Source organism: Gorilla gorilla, chromosome 6 (assembly GCF_029281585.2).
Source record: "Gorilla gorilla gorilla isolate KB3781 chromosome 6, NHGRI_mGorGor1-v2.1_pri, whole genome shotgun sequence".
Taxonomy (NCBI): Eukaryota; Metazoa; Chordata; class Mammalia; order Primates; family Hominidae; genus Gorilla; species Gorilla gorilla.
In genome coordinates, this window is record NC_073230.2 from 44,699,224 (window position 1) to 44,721,465 (window position 22,242).

The 22,242-nt window shown below is 39.5% G+C and overlaps 1 protein-coding gene across 17 annotated transcripts in view; it reads right to left on the reverse strand.

Annotated features, from left to right (window-relative positions):
* ELMO1 (engulfment and cell motility 1) overlaps positions 1 to 22,242 on the reverse strand; it is a 592,158-nt gene that overhangs the window by 385,347 nt on the left and 184,569 nt on the right. For all 17 annotated transcript variants that reach the window (XM_019031281.4, XM_055347629.2, XM_055347626.2 and 14 more), the window contains 2 exons: positions 21,490 to 21,659; positions 6,527 to 6,562 (listed from right to left, as the gene is read on the reverse strand). In XM_019031281.4, the coding sequence (XP_018886826.1) occupies positions 6,527 to 6,562; positions 21,490 to 21,659 (206 nt within the window). The remainder of the gene's footprint in view (positions 1 to 6,526; positions 6,563 to 21,489; positions 21,660 to 22,242) is intronic.

The window sequence follows — 22,242 nt, forward strand, 5'->3', positions numbered from 1 at the left end:
TCTAGCTCCTTTGTTAAAAATTTCAGTGCAGGTTGATTCTGGACTCTATTCTACTACATTGATCTGTTTATCTACCCCCTTATACCAATATCAGACCGTCTTGATAGCTAACCTTATAGGAAGTATTGAAATCAGTCAACGAAACTCTTCAACTTTATTCTTGATCATTTTGGCTATTCTAGGTCCCACACATTACCAGTGGTTTTTAGGATTGATTTGTAATTCTTTTAAAAAATAACTGATATTGCACCGAACCTATAGTATAAAGATGATATGCTTTGGCTCTGTGTCCCTGCCAAAGGATGTCAGAAGAGAACTGCTATCTAATTAAAATTGTGTCCTCCACCACATGAAATGGTCTATCCCTCCACTTGTTTAGGTCTTTATTTCCTCTCATTTATTTATTTTTAGCAAATAAATAGATATTGCATGTCTATCGATGAATTTATCCCTAAAAATAAAGATTTATTTCTACAAATTATGATTTTGATACTTTATAAGTGGAAATTTTAAAATGTCATTTTCCAATGGTTGCTGTTAAAATATAAAAATTAATTTTTATTTTATTGACACTGTATCCTGAAACCTTGCTAAATTCAATTATATCTAGCAGTTTCTTTGTAGATTCCTAAGAATTTTCTAAATAGATAATCATGTTTTCTATGAATAGAGGTAGTTTTACATCTTCCTTTCTTATATTATGCTTTTAGTTTCTTTATTGACTTATTGCAATAGCTAAGAAATCCTATACAATGTTGAACAGAACTGCAGAAAGCAAACATATTTGCCTTATTCTCAGTCTGTAGGGTAGAAAACATTCAGTCTTTCAACATTAAGTATGATGGAGTTTTTGTAGATTACTTTATCAAGATGAGGAAGTTCCCTCTATTCCTAGCTTGCTGAGAATTTTTATTATTAATATACGTTAGACTTTATGAAATGCTTTCTCTCCATTAAGATGATTTTTCTCTTTAGGTTTTCTCCTTTATTTCATAAAACACTGAGCTGCTTGATTGATTTTCAAATGTTAAACTATTTCTGAGATAAGCTCTTATGGATCACAAGGTATTATCCCTTTAACATATTGCTTGATTGTATTTATTAACATGCCTCTGCGGATTTTTGCATCTGGTCTATAATTTTTATTTCCTGTATTGTCTTTGCCAGGTTTTGGTATCAGAGTGATACTGGTATCATAAAATAATGACAACTGGTCCCTCTCCTCTATTTTCCAAAAGCATGTGTTTAGATTTGGTATTTCTTCTATAATACATAATATAGAATTCACCAGTGTAACCTGTTATTGTTGTATGAAAGTTTTCAAGAAATGATTTCAATTTTTTTTTTTTTCTGAGATGGAGTCTCGCTCTGTCGCCCAGGCTGGAATGCAGTGGCACGATGTCGGCTCACTGAAACCTCCACCTCCTGGGTTCAAGCAATTCTCTGCCTCAGCCTCTCAAGTAGCTGGGATTACGGGTGCCTGTCACCATGCATGGGTAATTTTTTTGTATTTTTAGTAGAGACAGGGTTTCACCATCTTGGCCAGGCTGGTCTTGAATTCCTGACCTCGTGATCCACCTGCCTCGGCCTCCCAAAGTGCTGGGATTACAGGCGTGAGCCACCGCGCCCAGCCAATTTCAATCTTTTTAATAACTATGGGCGTCCAAATTTTCTATTTCATCATGAGTCAGTTTTGATGTGTCAGTTTTAGTCCTCTGTGAAGCAGATGCTGAGACTGAGTTATGAGAACAGAGATTGAGTACGAGTTTGGGCAATGCCTGTGGAAGATAAAGCAGGCAGAAAGCAGGATTGAGTATGGAAAGCCTTGGGACCATGAAACAGATCTGATGCCTGGGAAGGGAAGGGGAAGAAGAAGCAAATGCAGATCTGAAAATGTCTCAGCCAACTCAGTGGAACGCTGCAGAATAAATGCTGCCTCTTAGAGGAATCCCATAATGGGTAGAAATGACCAGGCTCTGGTATCCCCACCATGTTCAATAACTAAATGCTGCCTTTGGAGAGTACTGAAAGCTGCTATGAATCTGGAACATGTGATAACTGAAAACTATCAGCTAACTGCACTCTTCTTGGCTGACTAGCAAGTTCTTCCTGAAAGGAGATCAAAGCCATGCATTTCCATGACTAACACATTTGGTAAATCTGTTTTCCATGGCATTTGTCTATTTCATCCTAAATTTTCTTTCTTTTTTTTTTTTTTTTGAGACAGAGTCTCACTCTGTTGCCCAGGCTGAAGTGCAGTGGCATGATCTTGGCTCACTGCAACCTCCGCCTCCCTAGCTCAAGCAATCCCCTAACTCAGCCTACCAAGTAGCTGGGACTACAGCCACAAGGCGTCACACCCAGCTAATTTTTGAATTTTGTTGTAGAGATAGGTTTTTGCCATGTTACCCGGGCTGGTCTTGAACTGCTGGGCTCAAGTGATCCACCTGCCTTGGCCTCCCCAAGTGCTAAAACATTAAATTTATTAACGTAAAATTATTTGCAATATTCTTTTATTTTATTTCTAATGTCAGTATGATTTGTAGTGATATTCCCTCTTTTATCCCTGGTGTTGATATCTGGATTTCTCTTTTCTTTTTTTTCCTAATGAATATTTGGCTTTAATTTTCTGTATTATTTGCCTGTTTCCTATTTCATTGGTTAGTATTCTTATTATTCTTTTTTCCTACTTAATTCACATTTTTTAAAGCTTCTTAAGTAGAAACTTAGACCTTTTTTTTTTAAAAAACCATCCTTCCTTTTCAACATAGATATTTAATGCTACAAATTTCCCTCTAAGCACAGCTTCAGCTGCATTCACAAATTTGGGTATGTTGTATTTTCATTACCATTCAGCTAAAATATTTCATAATTTCAACTGAGTTATTCCTTGACTCTTTGATAGTATGAAAGAGTGTTTTCTAATTTCCAAACATCCGAGGCTATTCGGCTATTTTATTGTTACCGACTTCTAATTTAATTTCCTTGTGATCAAAGAACATAATCTGTGTAATTTTAATCATTTGAAAATTCTTGAGCCTTACTATGGACTATCTTGATGAACATTCCATGTGCATTTGAAAATAATGTATATTTTGCTGTTATTGAGTCTGATGCTTTATAAATGACAATTAAGGCAAGACCTTTGATAGTGTTGATCAAATCATCTATATCCTTAATATTTTGCCTAGTTTTCATACCACTTAGGAAAGACTGGTCTTAAAATCATCAACTATGCTGATGGGTTTGCCTCTTTTTCTTCTTAGTAGTCAGTGTTTGCTTCATGTATTTTAAAACTTTATTATACACATGTATAATAATTTTAAATGTGGGTACACATTTAAAATTTTTAGGTGCATACACATTTAAAATACAAAGGAGGATTAAATCTTCTTAATGAGGTGACCATTTTTATTACTAATTATCCCTCTTTAACTCTGATAATATATTGCTTTCAAGTCTTATCTTTCCTGATAATAAAACCATTCAGTTTTATTATTATTAGCATTTGCATGGTATATGTTTTTCCATCCTTTTATTTTCAATGTACATGTGCCCTTGTCTTTATAGCACATCTCTTATAAACAGCATAGAGTTGGGCCATGCTTTTTAAAAAATTTCATCTGACAATCTAAACCTTTTCATTGAGCTGCTTAGTCTATTTACATTTAATGTATTGATATGATTAGATTGAAGTCAACCAACTTGTTTTCTATTTGTCTTAACTATATTTTATTCTACTTCTCTTTCCTTACCTTCTTTTGAATTAATCAAATTTTTTTAGTAGTCTGATTTAATTCCTCCTTTGTGTTTTGGCCTATGCTTCCTTGCACTGTTTTTAGTTGTGACTCTGTGTATCACAATGTGCACCATTAGTATATTAATGTCTACTTAAATGGAAGATTATACACTAGGAAGCTTGCTGTAGTGTAGTTGCTCTTATACCTCCATCCTTTGTGCTCTCATTGTCATACATATTGCATCAACATATGTCATAAACCCTACCAAACAGTATTATAATTTTTGCTTTATATAGTTACCGCCTTTTAAAGAAATTTAAAGGAAAGTAAAACTACATTTTGTCTTTTTATACTACCCATATATTTAGTTTCTGTTGTTCTTCATATTTTTCCTACAGATCTGAGTATCTATCTACTATCATGTCTCTCCAGTGTGAAGAACTTGCTTCATATATCTCCATCATTATTTTCTTCTGTAATTATTTCCTCAAATATTTGCCTTCCCCATTCTTTTTCCTCTCCTTTTGGGACTCCAATTAAATGTATTTCAGATAACTTATTATCTCACAGGTCAAGTACTCATTATTCATTTTATCAACTTTTCAGATTAGGTAACTTATACTGATACATCTTCAAGGCTACTATCTCTTCTTCTGACATCTTCAACCTCATACAGTAAAATTTTCACTTTACTGTGCTTTTCAATTTTATAACTGACATCTGGTTATTTTTATGGTTTCAATTTCTCTATTAAGACTCCCCATCTGTGCATTCATTACACTCATACTTTTCTTTAGTTTTTAACATATTTATAAAAGTTTTTAAAAAACCTTCATCTGCTAATTACAACATCTGGGTCATCTCAGGGCCAGTTTTTACTACCTACAACATTTCTTCTTAACTATAGGTCGTCTTTTCCTATTTCCTTACATACCTAGTACATTTTTATTATATACTGGACATTGTGAACAAAACACTGTCAATATTCAGATATCAGTTTTGTTCCTCTGAAGAGTGATGATTTTTGTTCTAGCAGGAAGTAAAAATCTAAACTCTGAAGTGAGTGACAGCTGACATCTTTGCTCAGATCTTTAAGTTGCTGTTTTTACCATTAAAGTGTGCATTTGCACTTCAGTGATCAGCAGTGGACTGCGACAGGGTTTACATGTGGATGTGGAGTCGCCTACTCTCTGAGCTTCTCGTCTTTCATAGATTCCCTCTAATTAGCTAGCTGCTCTGCAGTCCCAAACTACATCTTCTTAGTAACTTACTAAGACTGAGGCTCTCTGCCACACCATGCTGCCTGGATGAGTAGGTGTTCTCAGGGAAAAAGCTTCAAACACACAAATCCCATCAAAGACCCATCTGGTCTCTCAAGGGTTAACTTCCCTCTACCTTCTGCCTGTTTTGGGTTGCTATCCAGCGCCTTCATATAGTTGGTTTAAGATGTTTTGTTTATAATATTTTGTCCGGATTTCGTAATTGTTATCTGTGTTAGTCTGATTGTGCTACTGTGCCATTACCAGAACCAGGGCCTTGACTATTCATTTCTGTCTATGATTAATCAATAAAAATCATGAACTACACTACAAACTGTCCAGCCTATCTACATACCAAAAGATTAAAACTACTGTCTAATGAATTTTAAATAAATTATTTTGGCTTCAGGGCCCCAAATTCCTCTATATTCGCAAATTCTGTTAAGTAGCTGGGGAGAAAGTAAGTTTGAATCCCAGCTCCTCCATCTGATTTTAACTGCTGCACCAAGGAAATACCGAGCTTGTATGTTGAATGTAAGTGTGGATTTGGAGTAATGAGTGTAAACATTGAGACAATGCCCAGGATAAAGTCTCATAAAAAGTGGCTTCTACTGTCATTACCATTAAGTGCTTCTACTGTATTAAATACATCAAAATGAAATTTAAGAAGCTTTACCCTAGAAGCTCAATATTGCTTCCTACTTTATTAGAATTTAATAAACAGAAGAATTCCTGCAACTCATACTTTTCCGTGTGTGAATGATTTGAGACCAGCATAATACTATAGTACATTGAAGGTGATGAGGATTTTCTCTGAGAGCTTACAAAATAAGGTTCACACTTTGAGACGCTGGTCAGTGTTCCTTCTCAAACTGAAATTATCTGCTTAATGGCTTGGCACCATGAAAATCTGTTCAGCCTACTTCAAAGAGTTTGTTAGAACCATATTTGGACTCACCCTGTTTAATGGTTAAGAAAGAAACTTAGAAGGGAAAACTCTAAGAAAGAAGGTTTCTATCTTCAGACACAATCATACAATTCACTTCATAGACAGGTGATCGAGCACTTTCTCAGACTCAAAGTAAATAATTTTCATTGCATCCTTCAATCCTGGATACTTTTAAAAATGTGAATCCGTTTTCTTTCTAAGCCACTGAAGAAAATCAAAGACTTTTGACTTTGAACATCACACAGGCCACATAAAAGTTAGTTTTGTTTAAAATAATACATAAAATTATGCTTAGCACTGCTCCAGAAGTAGGGTAGCAATCTTTCTGTGGTTACAGCATCACTTAGTGGTTACATACATAAAATATTCTTTCTACTCCAAAGCAAAAAAAGGGGGGAAAATACATTTTTGAAGAAGTTGTTTATAAAAGAACATCAAATAGAAAACAAAAATAACAAAAAATCACTTATTCAAAATACTAGATGCGTAGTTATACAATCAGTCAGATGACAGGGCTCAATTATGCAGGAAAGTAGGAAGGGTTAAATCATCAATATCAATCGATCATATATTCTTACCAAGGCTTCATGATCTTCTGCAATTTCTGGTATCGCCTGCAAAATTTAAAACAACCATGTGAGGAGCATACTTAAAAGCAACAATTTTTACATAAAGAACATATCTTGAAGAAAACTCAGGATTAGATTTAGGACAGATTTAACTGCCATGAAGTAAAAGAATTTTATCCATTTCAAGACATCATTCAAAGTAATAAACTGGTGTTCTTTAATGATCAGAAACAAACAATCAAAAGATCAGCATTAAACTACTGTCATTAACCAGTTGCATTTGCTGATGAGTAAAGGCATCCAAAACTGTCCATTTAGATCAGAATGGGTCTGTGTTCAATGGAGCGGGGTGGGGTACCCATAGGGATGGGAATTGATACATTTTCAATGAAAAAACATTGAGCCAAAAACCACTAGACTATAAAGAAATATTTTATTATCTTTCTTTGGTAGAATGTCCACTAATTTTACTTTCTCTTTTCTCTCTCAGGTGGCTGCTTCTGTGAGAAGATGCTGCAATCAATCTCTTTGCAATAAGACATTGCACTAGTGTTAAATCCCAAAACTGAACTCTGGGCTGGTGGCTTAGAATAGGCAAATCTGGCTATAAGAAAGGATACTTATGCTTTTTTAAAAAAACTAGGCTCAAGAATATGAAGAAACAAGTGTTTCAAAACTGGCCAAACCATCTCTCATTCCTCAAGTCTGCCAAATCTCTCTGGCTTTAAGTATGATCTTCCCTCTTTATGAAACATCCATCCCTGCTTTGCCCAACTCGCTAAGTCCTACCCCCAAACTCATCTCATTCTAGGCTCATTCTGGGCTCCTCTAGGAAGTCTCTCTGACTTCTGATTTCTCTTCCTCAGACAGCATAGGTGGTGCCTGCATCGCAGGCCACAGGCCCTGAGGACACATCAGCTATAAGCCTCAGGACATCTCACTGTCCTTCTAGCTGCTTGAGGGCTAGGACTCTGCACTGTGACAATAGTGTAATGTGAGGCACATCCAGAGTAGGGACTGAATACACGGTTGACAAACGATTTTGCTCTTCAGAAATTTTCACATTCTCAACCACATAAAATGTAACCATTTCAGAAATCCAAATCACCAGGCAAAGACTAAATTTAGTCTCTGGTAAAATTTGTGGGAGGGGGATTAAAAATGCATATAAAGAGATATTTGTATTCCTCTTCTGCTCCCCCTCCTTTACCTGCCTTTCTTTTAAAAAATATTTACTATTTCCCATCTTTCGTTCACCAAAAAGGCATTGGGCAGGGTGAAAGGGTGAGACGGGGAGGCAGGCCTGAGCATAAATTGGCAGCACGCAAGGGCCAGAGGCTACTCTCCACTAAAAGGAACCAGGGCTCCTTGGGGAAGTGGCTCATATTAGGGGTGGGGCAAGGAGATCTAGATAGTTCTGGAACATCTTGTTGAGCCAGAAAGTAAAGAAATGTTCAAAACATAACACAATACAGGTCAAAAGGACACAGAAGTCAGCTTGAAAGGGCTCCCACAGGCCACATCAGGGACACGCTGAGCATCAAAATCAATAATAATAGTGATAGATTAAACCCACTGAATAAAACAGGAATGAATTAGTCCACATTGTTATAGAGTGATGTGCTGATGTTGAAACACCAGATCTCTGGGGAAAAACACACAAATCTGCTTGATATTATTTTCCGATTTCCACAGTGTAATGACTCTCACTATGGCCAACTTAAAGAACCAACATGAGATCAATGAACGCAGAGCAGAACAGAGTTGTACAAAAGTGGCTCTCAGGAGCTGGTATGAGTTCCCCACTAGAGATAAACATGTAGGTGAATAAATACGTAGGGAAAAAACAGAGCTCTTACTACCAAAGAAAACCAACTAATACATGTAGAAGATATCATAGTATTAGAAAATTTTCCTTTGGAAATCATCAGAGCAATAATTAATTCAGATAAGAAATGTCAATGCCAAAACTGATGCATGAAATTGGGGTAATGAGGCTTTACATAGTTTCACTGTGTCTCCCTACAAACTTTTCATGAATTAGCCGCCAAGGTAGGGAGAAAGTATTATAGTGGAGACATCTGGAAGATGCTATCTTAATGAAGTGGTCAAAGTTATCACCAGTAATAAAACAAAGAGATATCATGTGCCATTAACAGGACGAAATGGGGGGAAAAAAATCACAACCATCTGTTATATTCCAGCCAAAGACATACAATAAGGGTCTTCATAAAGAGAAATTTTTGTTGTAATGTTTGTTGTGATGAGAGAACACTGGATAAATCTGTAAAAAACAAAATTTTGTGTTTCAGTAGAAAACTAAGCAGTGCCTACAACATATCCTTTTGGGCTATCAGATTCTAGTCCTGTTGGCTTTGAGTTATTTTACAACGCTTTGTTAAGATGTAGGTAACTGATGGAGAGATAGATAGATAGATAGATAGATAGATAGATAGATAGATAGATAGATAGATAGATAGATGTCTATCTATATATATATATATCTGTATATATCTGTCTATATCTATCTATATATATCTCTATCTATCTATCTATCTATCTATCTATCTATCTATCTATCTATATATCTCCTGTCTGGCAGTGATTTAATTGACTTCCTTTCCACTGGTGGAAAACTAGTTGTGTCTTCATTTGCAATTCATCTCAACATTCCTTTGCTTCATATAAATGTGTGCTCTTTTGACTTTTTCTTTAAAGTTATAACATCTGCCTAGTTTCATCATATCATGTGAGTAAAATAAATTATTTTAACACATATTTGTGTATCTGAAGTCAAAATGTAATATAGAGGGAAACCTCTAAATTAAACATTTTATTGGAGAATCATAGAATTGCAATTTGAAGCATACACATAGACTGGTAGACTTTGGTATGTCTGAGGAACAAAGGAAAGGTTGGGAGTTTTATTAGAAATAGGAATGTTACCTATGGTTTTGAAAGAAAGCTTATAGGCACTAGAATTTTTGAGAGCTGCTAAGCTCTGATTGGTGAGTGACAGTGGTAGGTAAAACCAGTCCTAAAGTCACAGCAGGTCATTTCAGCAGCTACTAGATTAAACTGGTCTTAGGGTTACACCAGGCCATCTTAGCAGCTGGACTTGCAGACAATTCGATTCTTGTAGCAGGTGCCATGTGCCCATGTGCTTTTTGCCTCAGCTCCTCAACTGTGACTTAGTTGCGTGTGACAAGAATTACCCAATTTGTATAATCAATTTTCACATCTGTATGAGAGTTATGATTTTACTTTTCCATGAAAATTACCTTTAACAAATTACCCTTTAACAAACCCAAATTACAGGGTATTCTATAAAATGGCTGACCTATAATTTAAAAACACCAAAGTCATGAAAGAAAAGGAGCGAGTGAAGAACAATTCCAGATCAGAGGGGACTAGGAGGAGACGGGCCACCTGGGTGCAAGGTGCCACCTGGAGCTAGATTCTTTCCATTAAAGGACAGAGCTGGGACAACAGGTGAAACTTAAATGGGGTCTCTGGGAAAAGAGCAAGAGGGGATTTTCTGCTCTGTTCTTGCAAGTTTTAAGTTTAAAATGGTTTTGAAATAAAATGTGTGTCTGTGTGTGTGTGTGATACATAAAGTAGTTGATGTAAACTTTTAAAATAACTTTCTGGCCTGGGGCCTGAGCATGCTTATGGTTTTTATATGAGTTCCGCCTCCTCCAGCATCCCTGACCTTGGAGAGCTCTCCCTGACCAGAGCACAGACATAACTCAGTGCTGAGTCACAGGGCTTCTTACTCCTCAAATTTGCATCCTCACTTTGGCTTCAGATTATGCATAAGGAGAAGAGAAATTTTTGTTGCAACATCTGTCTATCGCCCTAAGTGGGATTTTATGTGTGTGTGTATGTGTGTGTGTGTGTGTTTCAATATACCCATTGTTTTAGAGAAACGTGACTAGAAGAGAAATTACTCTGGAAAGGTTGATATTTCACAGTGGCCAGAAACCTCTCACCTCAGCCCAAGGAACGGCATTTTTTTTTTTCGCCAACAGAAGATAATCTCTTCTTCAAATGGGCTGTGTGACCCTTTCTCATTTCCATTACCAGAGTGAAGGACAAAGACGCACAGAGAAAGCAAAAGGAGTGAGGAGGGGGCAGATCCTGTTTAGGGAATTTTCTGCCACACAATCTCTGACAAAGCCCAAGAAGGTTGGCCTCTTTGGCCTTTGTGATGCAAATTTCTGGGAGAGCCCTCAAGAGCTGTTCCAGCTGGAGCTCCCTGAGCAATGCAGAGTGCACTGCAGGCTCCAAGAAAACAGCAGAAAGCCTTGGGAAGATGTGGCAGCCATCACAGCTGGGGTTGACTGCAGAGACCACAGGAGCAGCTTCTTTCTGGCTGGGTCTGTGGCTTCTGAGGAGGTAAAGTGCAAAACGTGCATAGTGTCAGCTGGCCTTGGCTGCAAGGCAGTGAGTAGATGAATCGCTTTGGCCTGCACTGGACCTCCCAGAACAGCCAAGACTTCTAAGAGACACCAAGTTCTCACAGGCAATGGCATAAGTTAGAGCTGATCATCTGTGTCCTTGGAGGTTAACAAAGTTTCAAAAAAGAAATTCATCTTTTGTGTGAAGGCAAAATTCCGGAAAAGGTCACACATAATGGAAAACTGTCATATACGTCTTTGTGTTATCCTCCACACACCTCCTCTTACGCCTCACATGCCTAACCCAGTGTGAGGAGTACGGTTCAGCCCTCAGTAATATACATTTCGCTGAATCAATAAAACATACAAATCCATCTCAAGTGTGGGTGCTAGGGAACATCAAAGCAAAGTGTATAATTCAAGCTATACCTCAGTTTTCACAACATTCAGAAAATGAAAACACCTCTGGTTCAGGCAAGATGAAAAGAATCTGAATAACGAAAGGTTAATATGAGACGGAGGGAACCTGTTTCAAGACTGTTCTTGTATTAATGCAAAGATGATGACAATTTTTATATACATGTAATATACATACACACAGCACTAGACTTTTCCATCTGTGTCATATGTATGACAGAGTGGGGAGGGAACTAATAATTTATACACTTAATGTTTCTTTTTAAGACAATTACCTAAGAACTTCACATATCACTAAAATAACTACGGGACTCCTTCCAATGTTCCTAATACAGCCAGATTTTGGAGAAATGACCTCAACGAAACAAATAAAACAGCACTTATAAATTCCCCAGATTAGTGAGAACTCCACAAATACCACCGCTATCTTTCTGAGGAAAACCAGAACACCAGCCCAGTATTGACCAAGGTATTGGAAATAGACATACTCCTACAAGAATGGTAAAATATAAATTAGAACATTTCTGCAAGCTATTGGGCTACTCTTATTTTAAAACAGCTTTAAAATGTATACATACTCTGAGTCAGGAATTTTATTCCAACAAAATAAATTAAATATCCACAAAAGTTTTGCTAAAAGAAAAGCTGATTTAAAAATATTCAGAAAGCCAGGCCCGGTAGCTCACACCTATAATCCCAGCACTTTGGGAGGCCAAGGCAGGAGGATTACTTGAGACCAGGAGTTCAACACCAGCCTGGGAAACACAGAGAGACCTTCGTCTCTATAAAAAATATTTAAAAATTAGCCAGGTGTGGTGGCACCTGTAGTCCCTACCTACTCAGGAGGCTGAGGCAGGAGGACTGCTTAAGCCCTGGAGGTCAAGGCTGCAGTGAGCTATGATTGTGCCACTGCACTCCAGCCTAGGCAACAGAGCAAGACTCTGACTCAAAAAAAAGTAAGATAAAATAAAATAAAAGTTCAGAGAAAAACCCTGAAAACAATATAAATGTCCTACAATAGGGAAATAGTTCACTGTACTATGCACATTCTTCAAATTATTGTATATTAATTGTACATAATAAGCTATAAAGCTGCAAAAATGAAACAGTATGCATGCAACAAAAATGACAGGGGAGAATAATATTTAATCACATGGAAATATTGTTAGGTACAAAAAGCAGGTTATAAAAACATGAGTATTATAATTCTACTTTTATAAAGCCTGTGCATATGTGTGTATCTAAAAGAATATACAAAAAACGATATTCATCAAGATATTAAAAATGGTCATCTGTGGAAAGGCACACTACAAATGATTCTTATTTTTTCCTTCTGCTTATTTATATACTTTTCAAACGACAGATAATTTTTCATAAGAAAAGAAAGTTAATTTAAAAAAACTTTCCATCCAAGCACTTTGGGAGGCCGAGGCGGGCAGATCACGAGGTCAGGAGATCAAGACCATCCTGGCTAACATGGTGAAACCCTGTCTCTACTAAAAACACAAAAAATTAGCCGGGTGTGGTGGCAGGTGCCTGTAGTCCCAGCTACTCTGGAGGCTGAGGCAGGAGAATGGCATGAACCGGGGAGGCGGAGCTTGCAATGAGCCAAGATTGCGCCACTGCACTCCAGCCTGGGTGACAAAGCAAGACTCCATCTCAAAAAAAAAAAAAAAACCAGAAACTTTCCAAGTTCATCATAAATACATGAATTTAACTTTTGTTCGCAGTTGACTTTCCTGCCCAGGGTGGTGTTACAGCTTACTCATATTCCAGCAGCGTAATTTTCCCATCACATTGCCAAGCGGGAAGGAAACTATAAGTACCCTGCCCTTTCATTCTTGGAAATGTTTCCCCTGTTTTTCTGCCCCTAGTGATGACTGACTAACAGTGGAAGGACACAGAAGTAGGCTTTCTCATTGTCTGTGTGCTTAGAGGCATGGACAAAGACCGTGGTGTTTTATTAAAACCCAAAGAAGAGCAGTATTTTTTATGACATTGGACTTAAGAGTTGTGGACACAATTTTCCTTCTTTCAAATAAAATAAAATATATCATTTCTGAGAAATGTTTTGATATCCATCTTTTTGATATTTGTTTCTGGAAACACTGTCCATTCCTCAATATTCCTTTTGTTGCTCAGGCTGGGGCAACATGTTTCCCCACAGCTGTATTTGCTTTCACACCTATGTTTCAAGCAGAAATTAGGAATGAAATTTCAAAACTCCATTAAGGATAGAACAATTAAACTCAGGTTTTAAACACTGTGCTCATGCTCTGTCAAGATGACACTTCCTCACTGTTCCTCTGTTACTGACTTTGCTCCATGGCCCCACCCAGTACCAGCTGGAGAGAGACCTTTTAAAAGCCAAGCCTTGTGGTGACAAAATCTCTCACCATTTGCTTGCCTGCAAAGGATTTTATTTCTCCTTCACTTATGAAGATCTCAAAATAATAAGAGCTATTTATGACAAACCCACAGCCAATATCATACTGAATGAGCAAAAGCTGGAAGCATTCCCTTTGAAAACCGGCACAAGACAAGGAAGCCCTCTCTCAGCACTCCTATTCAACATAGTATTGGAAGTTCAGGCCAGGGCAATCAGGTAAGAAAAAGAAATAAAGGGTATTCAAATAGGAAGACAGTAAGTCATATTGTCTCTGTTTGCAGATGACATGATTGTATAATTAGAAAACCCCATCATCTCAGCCCAAAATCTCCCTAAGCTGATAAGCAACTTCAGCAAAGTCTCAGGATACAAAATCAATGTGCAAAAATCACAGGCATTCCTATACACCAATAATAGGCAAACAGAGAGCCAAATCATAAGTGAACTCCCATTCACAATTGCTACAAAGAGAATATAATACCTAGGAATAGAACTTAAAAGGGATGTGAAGGACCTCTTCAAGGAGAACTACAAACTACTGCTCAAGGAAATAAGAGAGGACACAAACTAATGAAAAAACATTCCATGCTCATGGATAGAAAGAATCAATATCATGAAAATGGCCATACTGTCCAAAGTAATTTATAGATTCTATTCTATCCCCATCAAGCTACCATTGACTTTCTTCACAGAATTAGAAAAAACTACTTCGAATTTCATATGGAACCAAAAAAGAGCCCATATAATCAAGACATTCCTAAGCAAAAAGAACAAAGCTGGAGGCATCACGCTACCTGACTTCAAACTATACTACAAGGCTACAGTAACCAGAACACCATAGTACTGGTACCAAAACAGATATATAGACCAACGGAACAGAACAAGGCCTCAGAAATAATGCCACACATCTACAACCATCTGATCTTTGACAAACCTGATAAAAACAAGCAATGGGGAAAGGATTCCCTATTTAATAAATGGTGCTGGGAAAACTGGCTAGCCATATGCAGAAAACTAAAACTGTGCCACTTCCTTACACCTTATACACAAATTAACTCAAGATGGATTAAAGACTTAAACGTAAGACCTAAAACCATAAAAACCCTAGAAGAAAACCTAGGAATACCATTCAGGACACAGGTGTGCGCAAACGCTTCATGACTAAAACCCCAAAAGCAACTGCAACAAAAGCCAAAATAGACAAATGGGATCTAATTAAACTAAAGAGCTTCTGCACAGCAAAGGAAACTATCATCAGAGTGAACAGGCAACCTACAGAATGGGAGAAAAATTTTGCAATATAGCCATCTGACAAAGGGCTAATATCCAAAATCTACAAGGAACTTAAACAAATTTACAAGAAAAAAACAACCCTACCAAAAAGTGGGTGAAGCATATGAACAGACACTTCTCAAAAGAAGACATTTATGCAGCCAACAAACACATGAAAAAAAGCTCATCATCACTGGTCATTAGAGAAATGCAAATCAAAACCACAATGAGATACCATCTCATGCCAGTTAGAACGGCGATCATTAAAAAGTCAAGAAACAACAGATGCTGAAGTGGATGTGGAGAAATGGGAACGCTTTTACACTGTTGGTGAGAGTGTAAATTAATTCAACTATTGTGGAAGACAGTCTGGTGATTCCTCAAGGATCTAGAATCAGAAATAACATTTGACCCAGCAATCCCATTACTGGGTATATACGCAAAGGATTATAAGTCATTCTACTATAAAGACACACGCACACGTATGTTTATTGCAGCACTGTTCACAATAGCAAAGACTTGGAACCAACCCAAATGTCCATCAATGATAGACTGGATAAAGAAAATGTGGCACATATACACCATGGAATATTATGCAGCCATAAAAAAGGATGAGTTCATGTTCTTTGCAGGGACATGGATGAAGCTGGAAACCATCATTCTCAGCAAACTAACACAAGAGTGGAAAACCAAACACCGCATGTTCTCACTTGTAAGCGGGAGTTGAACAATGAGAACACATAGACACAGGGCGGGGAACATCACACACCAGGGCCTGTCAGAGGGTGAGAGGCTAGGGTAGGGATAACATTAGGAGAAATACCTAATGCAGATGACGGGTTTTGGGTTCAGCAAACCACCATGGCATGTGTATACCTATGTAGCAAACCTGCACGTTCTGCACATGTAGCCAATAACTTAAAGTAAAAAAAAAAAAAAAAAGCCCAGCCTTGGGTAATGAGGGGCGGGCAAGTCATCTCTGAATCTCATTATTCCTAAAAGTAAGGAGAAAAATTCCAGCAACATTTCTTCAATGTGTACGAAAATTTCCACGGGTCCTGCTTAGGAAACGACCACCTTCTCCAGCTGGAACATTGCCCAGGAGTCATGACTAAATGCCTTCCAAATTGCAGGATCTATTTAATTTATGTGGTTTCTATCCCAAAGGTTTCCTGTTAATTAATTGAAGTCTTGCTCTAAGTTTAACAGAGAAGCCAGGATTTCTTATAAGAAAAATGGCTTTCTCTTTCCTTTTTAATCTTAGCGAAAGATCTGAAAAATTTGCTGTTTATTAAATAAGCCACCTCTGAGCATGAGATGCAGGACCAGCAGAAGGAAGGCAGGAGGCCTTGCAACTGCAGTCCCTCCTTCCTCCATCCCCGAAAATAGCGTAACTTTGAACTTAAATAAAACAGGAAGGGGGACACCAAAGGTGACCCAGAGAGACATCATTCCTTCCCACAAACATAGTGTGATGGGAAAGTGTAAGAGACAAATGCAAAAGAGAATTCACCCAACACCTGGCCTTAAGCTCTGTTTATCTGTCTGAAACCTGGCTGTATGTATCAAACTGGGACGGCTTACTGATTATTATAAATACAGTCATGTGTTGCTTAACAATGTGATACATGCTAAGAAATGCATCATTAGGTGATTTTGTTGTGTGAACATCATAGAGTGTACTTACACAAACATACATGGTATAGCCTACAACACACCTAGGCAATGTGGCACAGCTTATTGCTTCTAGGCTACAAACCTGTACAGCATGTTACTAGGTTGAGTAATGTAGGCAATGGTAACACAATAGCAAATATTTGTGTATCTAAACAGAGAAGAGGTATAGTAAAACTATGGTATAAAATATAAAAAATGGCACAGCTGTATAGGGCAGCTCCATCATAATCTCATGAGACCACCATTATATTTGTGGTCCATCACTGATCGAAATGTTCTTATGCAGTGCGTGACTGTAGTTAAGATATTAATGAGTGTGATACTCCTTTTTTTAAGAAAGGCATTCAGTTGCTTTAGCTCACATAAAGTACATTCAATATTGACATTCTCTCACATTGTATAATACGTGTGCAACATGGAGACAGAATTCAGACCTGCTGTCCCCCATCCTGGGTCTGAGGAATAGTGAATCTTTTGGACTGTTCTGCAGGTGGAGATGTGTCATAAAGTAAGGCCACAGCACTGAGAAAAAGTAAGAATGTTGACAAGGCACATACATAGCATCAGTTCTTACTCTTTTTCTTTTAAAGCAAAAATGGTTGTGTCCCTTTTATAAGCATTACGGACTGAAGTGTGGCCCCTCATAATTCACATGTTTAAGCCCTAAACCCCAGTACCTCAGAATGGGACAGTATTTGGAGATAAGCCCTCTCAAGAGGTGATTAATTTAAAATGAAGCCATTAGGTGTCCCTAATCCAATCTGACTCTTGTCCTTATAAGAAAAGGAGATTTGAAGACAAAAAGAAAAAACAGGGATGTGCACATGAGGACAGAGAGAGAAGGCAGCCATCCACTATCCAGAGCAACCTCAGCAGAAACCAACCCTGCCAACACCTTGATCATGGACTTGCAGCTTCCAGAACTCTGAGGAAAAATAAAGTTTCTGTTGTTTATGCCACTCAGTCTGTGGTATTTTGTTATGGCAGCCCTAGCAAAGTAAAGCAATGAGAAACTGAAAACAAAAGCTCCTAGTAGGCAGTTTCATTGTCAAAGTCTGTAACTGCCGGCCTCTGGAGGTGAGGGGCTCCGCCACAGGCCCCTGTTCAGAATGCAGATCACATGGGCCCCTGCTTTGCTGTCTTTACCACGGTAAAGTAACCGTAATTACAATTGCAATTCTAATAATTTCAGAAGTATTTGCAAATATCATTCTGAATGTGCCAGAGCTCAAGCCCTGGATACCTAGGTACTTGTGGCAGAACCAACTCATATCAGCAGGTGACGTTACAACTGGCTCTGATGCATTGTCCTTGACATATCAATGGCTGGGACTTAGCTTAATCAATAAACAGGGGTAAACATTTTTACATTTTTATTTAACATGTTAGTGTTGCCGAGGCAGCCTCCCCCAGGCCCCACTCTCTCACCAGAAGCCGTGGGGGGTATGTAGTATAGGCTACCATGTCTGGCAGGTACATGAAGTAATCCAGTGATGAGTGAAGGTGTTTATAACAACTCGTCCTCCTCCTCTGCTCCCCAGAAACAGGCAATAGGATCCTGACACATTCCAGACCAGCTTCCAGCCTGGAGCTCCCCTCACAGACAGGACCCTCTGTATCCATTCCTCTGTCAAGCTCCTTGGATCCCTAAACTTATTCAACTTCCCTCTCGCTGATTCAAGCTCCAGCTCCAGCTTACAGTAACCACACTGGATTCTGACAACATCCAGGGTTTACATTTCCCTGTACCACTCCACGTTGAGGTATGCTCAAACTTTCATAAGCAGAGGTTTCGTCATCCTTGAAAAAAATAAATGATACCTGTCTACAGTTGACCCTTTCCCGATCACCCAGGCCTGTTTGTCAGTCTTCTCTGACTTGATGTTCTTCACATTCAGTTCTAGGGATTTTCTCTACTTGACTGCGAGTTAAGATCCCCAACTCCAAACTCTAAAGAATATCTTGTCTTTGAATGAGAAAAAAAATGTTTTCACTAGTACCAACTGCAGAGGCCAGATGATGCCAAGTGTAGGAGGGAGGGAGGATGGAGGGAGGAGAAGGAGGAAGGAAGGAAGGAAGGAAGGAAGGAAGGAAGGAAGAAAGGAAGGAAGGAAGGAAGGAAGGAAGGAAGGAAGGAAGGAAAGCAGGGAGGGAGGGAAAAGGGAAGGGGAGGGAAAAGGGAAGGGGAGGGAAAAGGGAAGGGGAGGGAAAAGGGGAGGGGAGGGCAGAGGGGAAGGGAGGGGAGGGGAGGGCAGAGGGGAAGGGAGGGGAGGGGAGGGCAGAGGGGAAGGGAGGGGAGGGGAGAGGAGGACAAAGGGAAGGGAGGGAGAGAAGGGAGAAGGAGGGAAGGAAGAAAGGAAGGAAGAAAGGGAGGGAGAGGGGCAGAGGGAAGGGAAGGGAGAAGGGAGGAGGAAGGGAAGGGAGAAGGGAGGGAGGGAAAGGAGAGGAAGGGGACAGAAGGGGAGGGGCCCAGAAAGATCTCTAACTTGCAGAGTTATCAATTCATTCTTTGTATTACCAGGTACCCTTTAAACAACCCAGTTTTAAACCTCCATTCTCAATGATACTTACTCTTTCATAATAAATGCCTATCCTGACACTGTACTTTATTAGCTTAGCATATTCATATGCAATTAATTGATTCAGCTATTTCACATGCTTTAAATTGTATGCTCTACTAGTCTCTGCCAATAGCACCTGACCACATGGCAGGGGCTGCCTCCTGCTCATCCTAGCAGGCATTCAGCATTCAGTGGTTAAAGGAGTTGTCTCTCCACCAACATAAGAGCTGGCCCCGCCTGGCTCCTGACGCTCCACAGTCACACCAGAGAGCAAGCTCCCCAGCAGGAAGGGACATTCCTTCCTCCCTCATGATGGAACTCCAACTCCCTCAAGGACAGTTCACACTCATCTCCTCTGTGAGGCTGAGATTTAATGGATTCCAGCCAGGCATGGTGGCTCACGCCTGTAATCCCAGCACTTTGGGAGGCAGAGGCAGGTGGATCACTTGAGGTCAGGAGTTTGAGACTGGCCTGGCCAAGGTGGTGAAACCCCGTCTCTACTAAAAATACAAAAATTAGGCCAGGCACGGTGGCTCACACCTGTAATCCCAACATTTTGGGAAGCCGAGATGGGCGGATCACGAGGTCAAGAGATCGAGACCATCCTGGCTGACATGGTGAAACCCTGTCTCTACTAAAAATACAAAAATTAGCTGGGTGTGGTGTCACACGCCTGTAGTCCCAAGTCCCAGCACTTCTGGGAGGCAGAGGCAGGTGGACCACTTCAGGTCAGGAGTTCAAGACCAGCCTGGCCAACGTGGTGAAACCCCATCTCTACTAAAAATGCAAAAATCAGGCTGGACACGGTGGCTCACACCTGTAATCCCAATATCTTGGGAGACCGAGGTGGGCGGATCACGAGGTCAAGAGATCGAGACCATCTGGCTGACATGGTGAAACCCCGTCTCTACTAAAAACACAAAAATTAGCTGCGTGTGGTGTCACACGCCTGTAGTCCCAGCACTTTGGGAGGCAGAGGCAGGCAGATCATTTGAGGTTAGGAGTTCGAGACCAGCCTGGCCAACGTGGTAAAACCCCATTTCTACTAAAAATACAAAAATTAGGCCGGGCGTGGTGACTCACGCCTGTAATCCCAACACCTTGGGAGGCCAAGGCAGGCAGATCACGAGGTCAAGAGATCGAGACCATCCTGGCTGACATGGTGAAACCCCATCTCTACTAAAAATACAAAAATTAGCTAGGTGTGGTGGCATACGCTTGTAGTCCTAGCTACTCGGGAGCCTGAGGAAGGAGAATCGCTTGAACCCAGGAGGCAGAGCTTGCAGTGAACCGAGATTGTCCCACTACACTCCAGCCTGGCAACAGAGTGAGACTCCATCTCCCAAAAACAAAAAACAAAAAAAAAACTAGCTGGGTGTGGTGGCACATGCCTGAAATCCCAGCTACTCAGGAGGCTGAGGTGGGAGGATCACTTGAACCCAGGAGGTGGAGGTTGCAGTGAACAGCGATTGCACCACTGCACTCCAGCCTAGGCAACAAAGACTCCATCTCAAATAAAAAAAAATAAGAGAGAGAGAGAGAGATAATGGGTCCGCCCTCTAGATGCCTGGCTCTCAGGAGGAATTACACGCAATAGAATTCTGCCCATATAATAGTCACCATCAATTTCTGGAAGGCAAGCTCATATGAAAAAATTTTCCGTTGTTCAACTCTTTTGCATGCACAGAGTAGGTAGTTAATACATGCTGACTGCATTTAATTTCAAGTAATTAATGACAAGTATTTAATCATTCAAGTGTTACGTTTTAAAATTACTTCAGGGATTATATCTTGACCTGGTTTTATACTTTGAAACATAACTTGAACTAGCTTGAGCTGTCAATGAAAAAAGAAACATAATTAGGTAATCTAATTTTTTAATGGATTGAGGGAGGGAAAATTTTTCTTAGGGATAGGCAACGAATATGAGGGACTATTGTTTTGTCGAGTTATAATTTCATTGTTGCCAAGGCCCTCTGAGATAATGGCGTGATATTTTCCCACATAAACCTGAAATTTCTAGCACTTGATGGATTTCTATTTTGTCTCAGATACTAGATGTTGGTGGGCAAAGGATGGAGAACTCTTGAAATTACAAACCCACTGCCTCGCCACTATCTTAAAAACTATTTTTTTCCTGAGTCTAACCAAGGCTCTGGTCTTTAAAACAGAGTTTGCAAGTGTAAGGAATGTAACAATATTCAAAACGCGGAGACACGCAGGACAGCTGTGGAAGTTAGGAAAAAAGACGCTTACTCAGTGCCGCTCTCCACCATCTGCGTGAGGAGAGAGATGCCGTCCAGGTTTATAAACTCCTGGGCAAACGTGACATCCCGGGAGAGGCTGGCCAAGTCCTTCAGGGCTTCCAGCTTGGCATCCATACTCGAGGACTGGATTCGTTCATGGAGCTGCTGGGCGTTCTGAGCCTTATGGGGCAAAAGCAAAGGGAAGAGTATTGACAAACGAAACCACAACAGCAAAACAGATTTATGTTTCAATGAGGAACAGAGATACAAAAGCCAAAAGCGCAAGACTATCTGCATATTACAGAGTGGGCATCTCAAGGACAGGCTTCAAGGCTTCCAACCCAAACACTCCACCTTCAGAGCGAGGTCTGCTCATGTCACGACAGGAAGCAGTTGCATTCTTCTCAAAAGTGTTGGATTTCCATTTCGAGGAAAAGCAAGAGCAAGAGTACAAGAATATTAAAGCCCTAGAAACTGAACAGGATGCGGCAGAAAGGAGGGAGGAAAGGGGAAATATTTACCCTTTAAGTAAAATTATTATGTAAAAGCAACTGAAAGCTATTTGCTTAGTTAAGCAATTACACAAATTTATATAGCACGCTCACCCGTTCAGTCAATACTCTGAGTAATAACTGCCTACACATGTTCGGGAGCTTCATTAGCCACCCAAATGATCTTTCTAGGTTACTGCAAATCTTCCAGCACTCCACAACGATGCTTGTAAATTTCAATTTTCAACAACATGTTGTTTCACATGCATTGG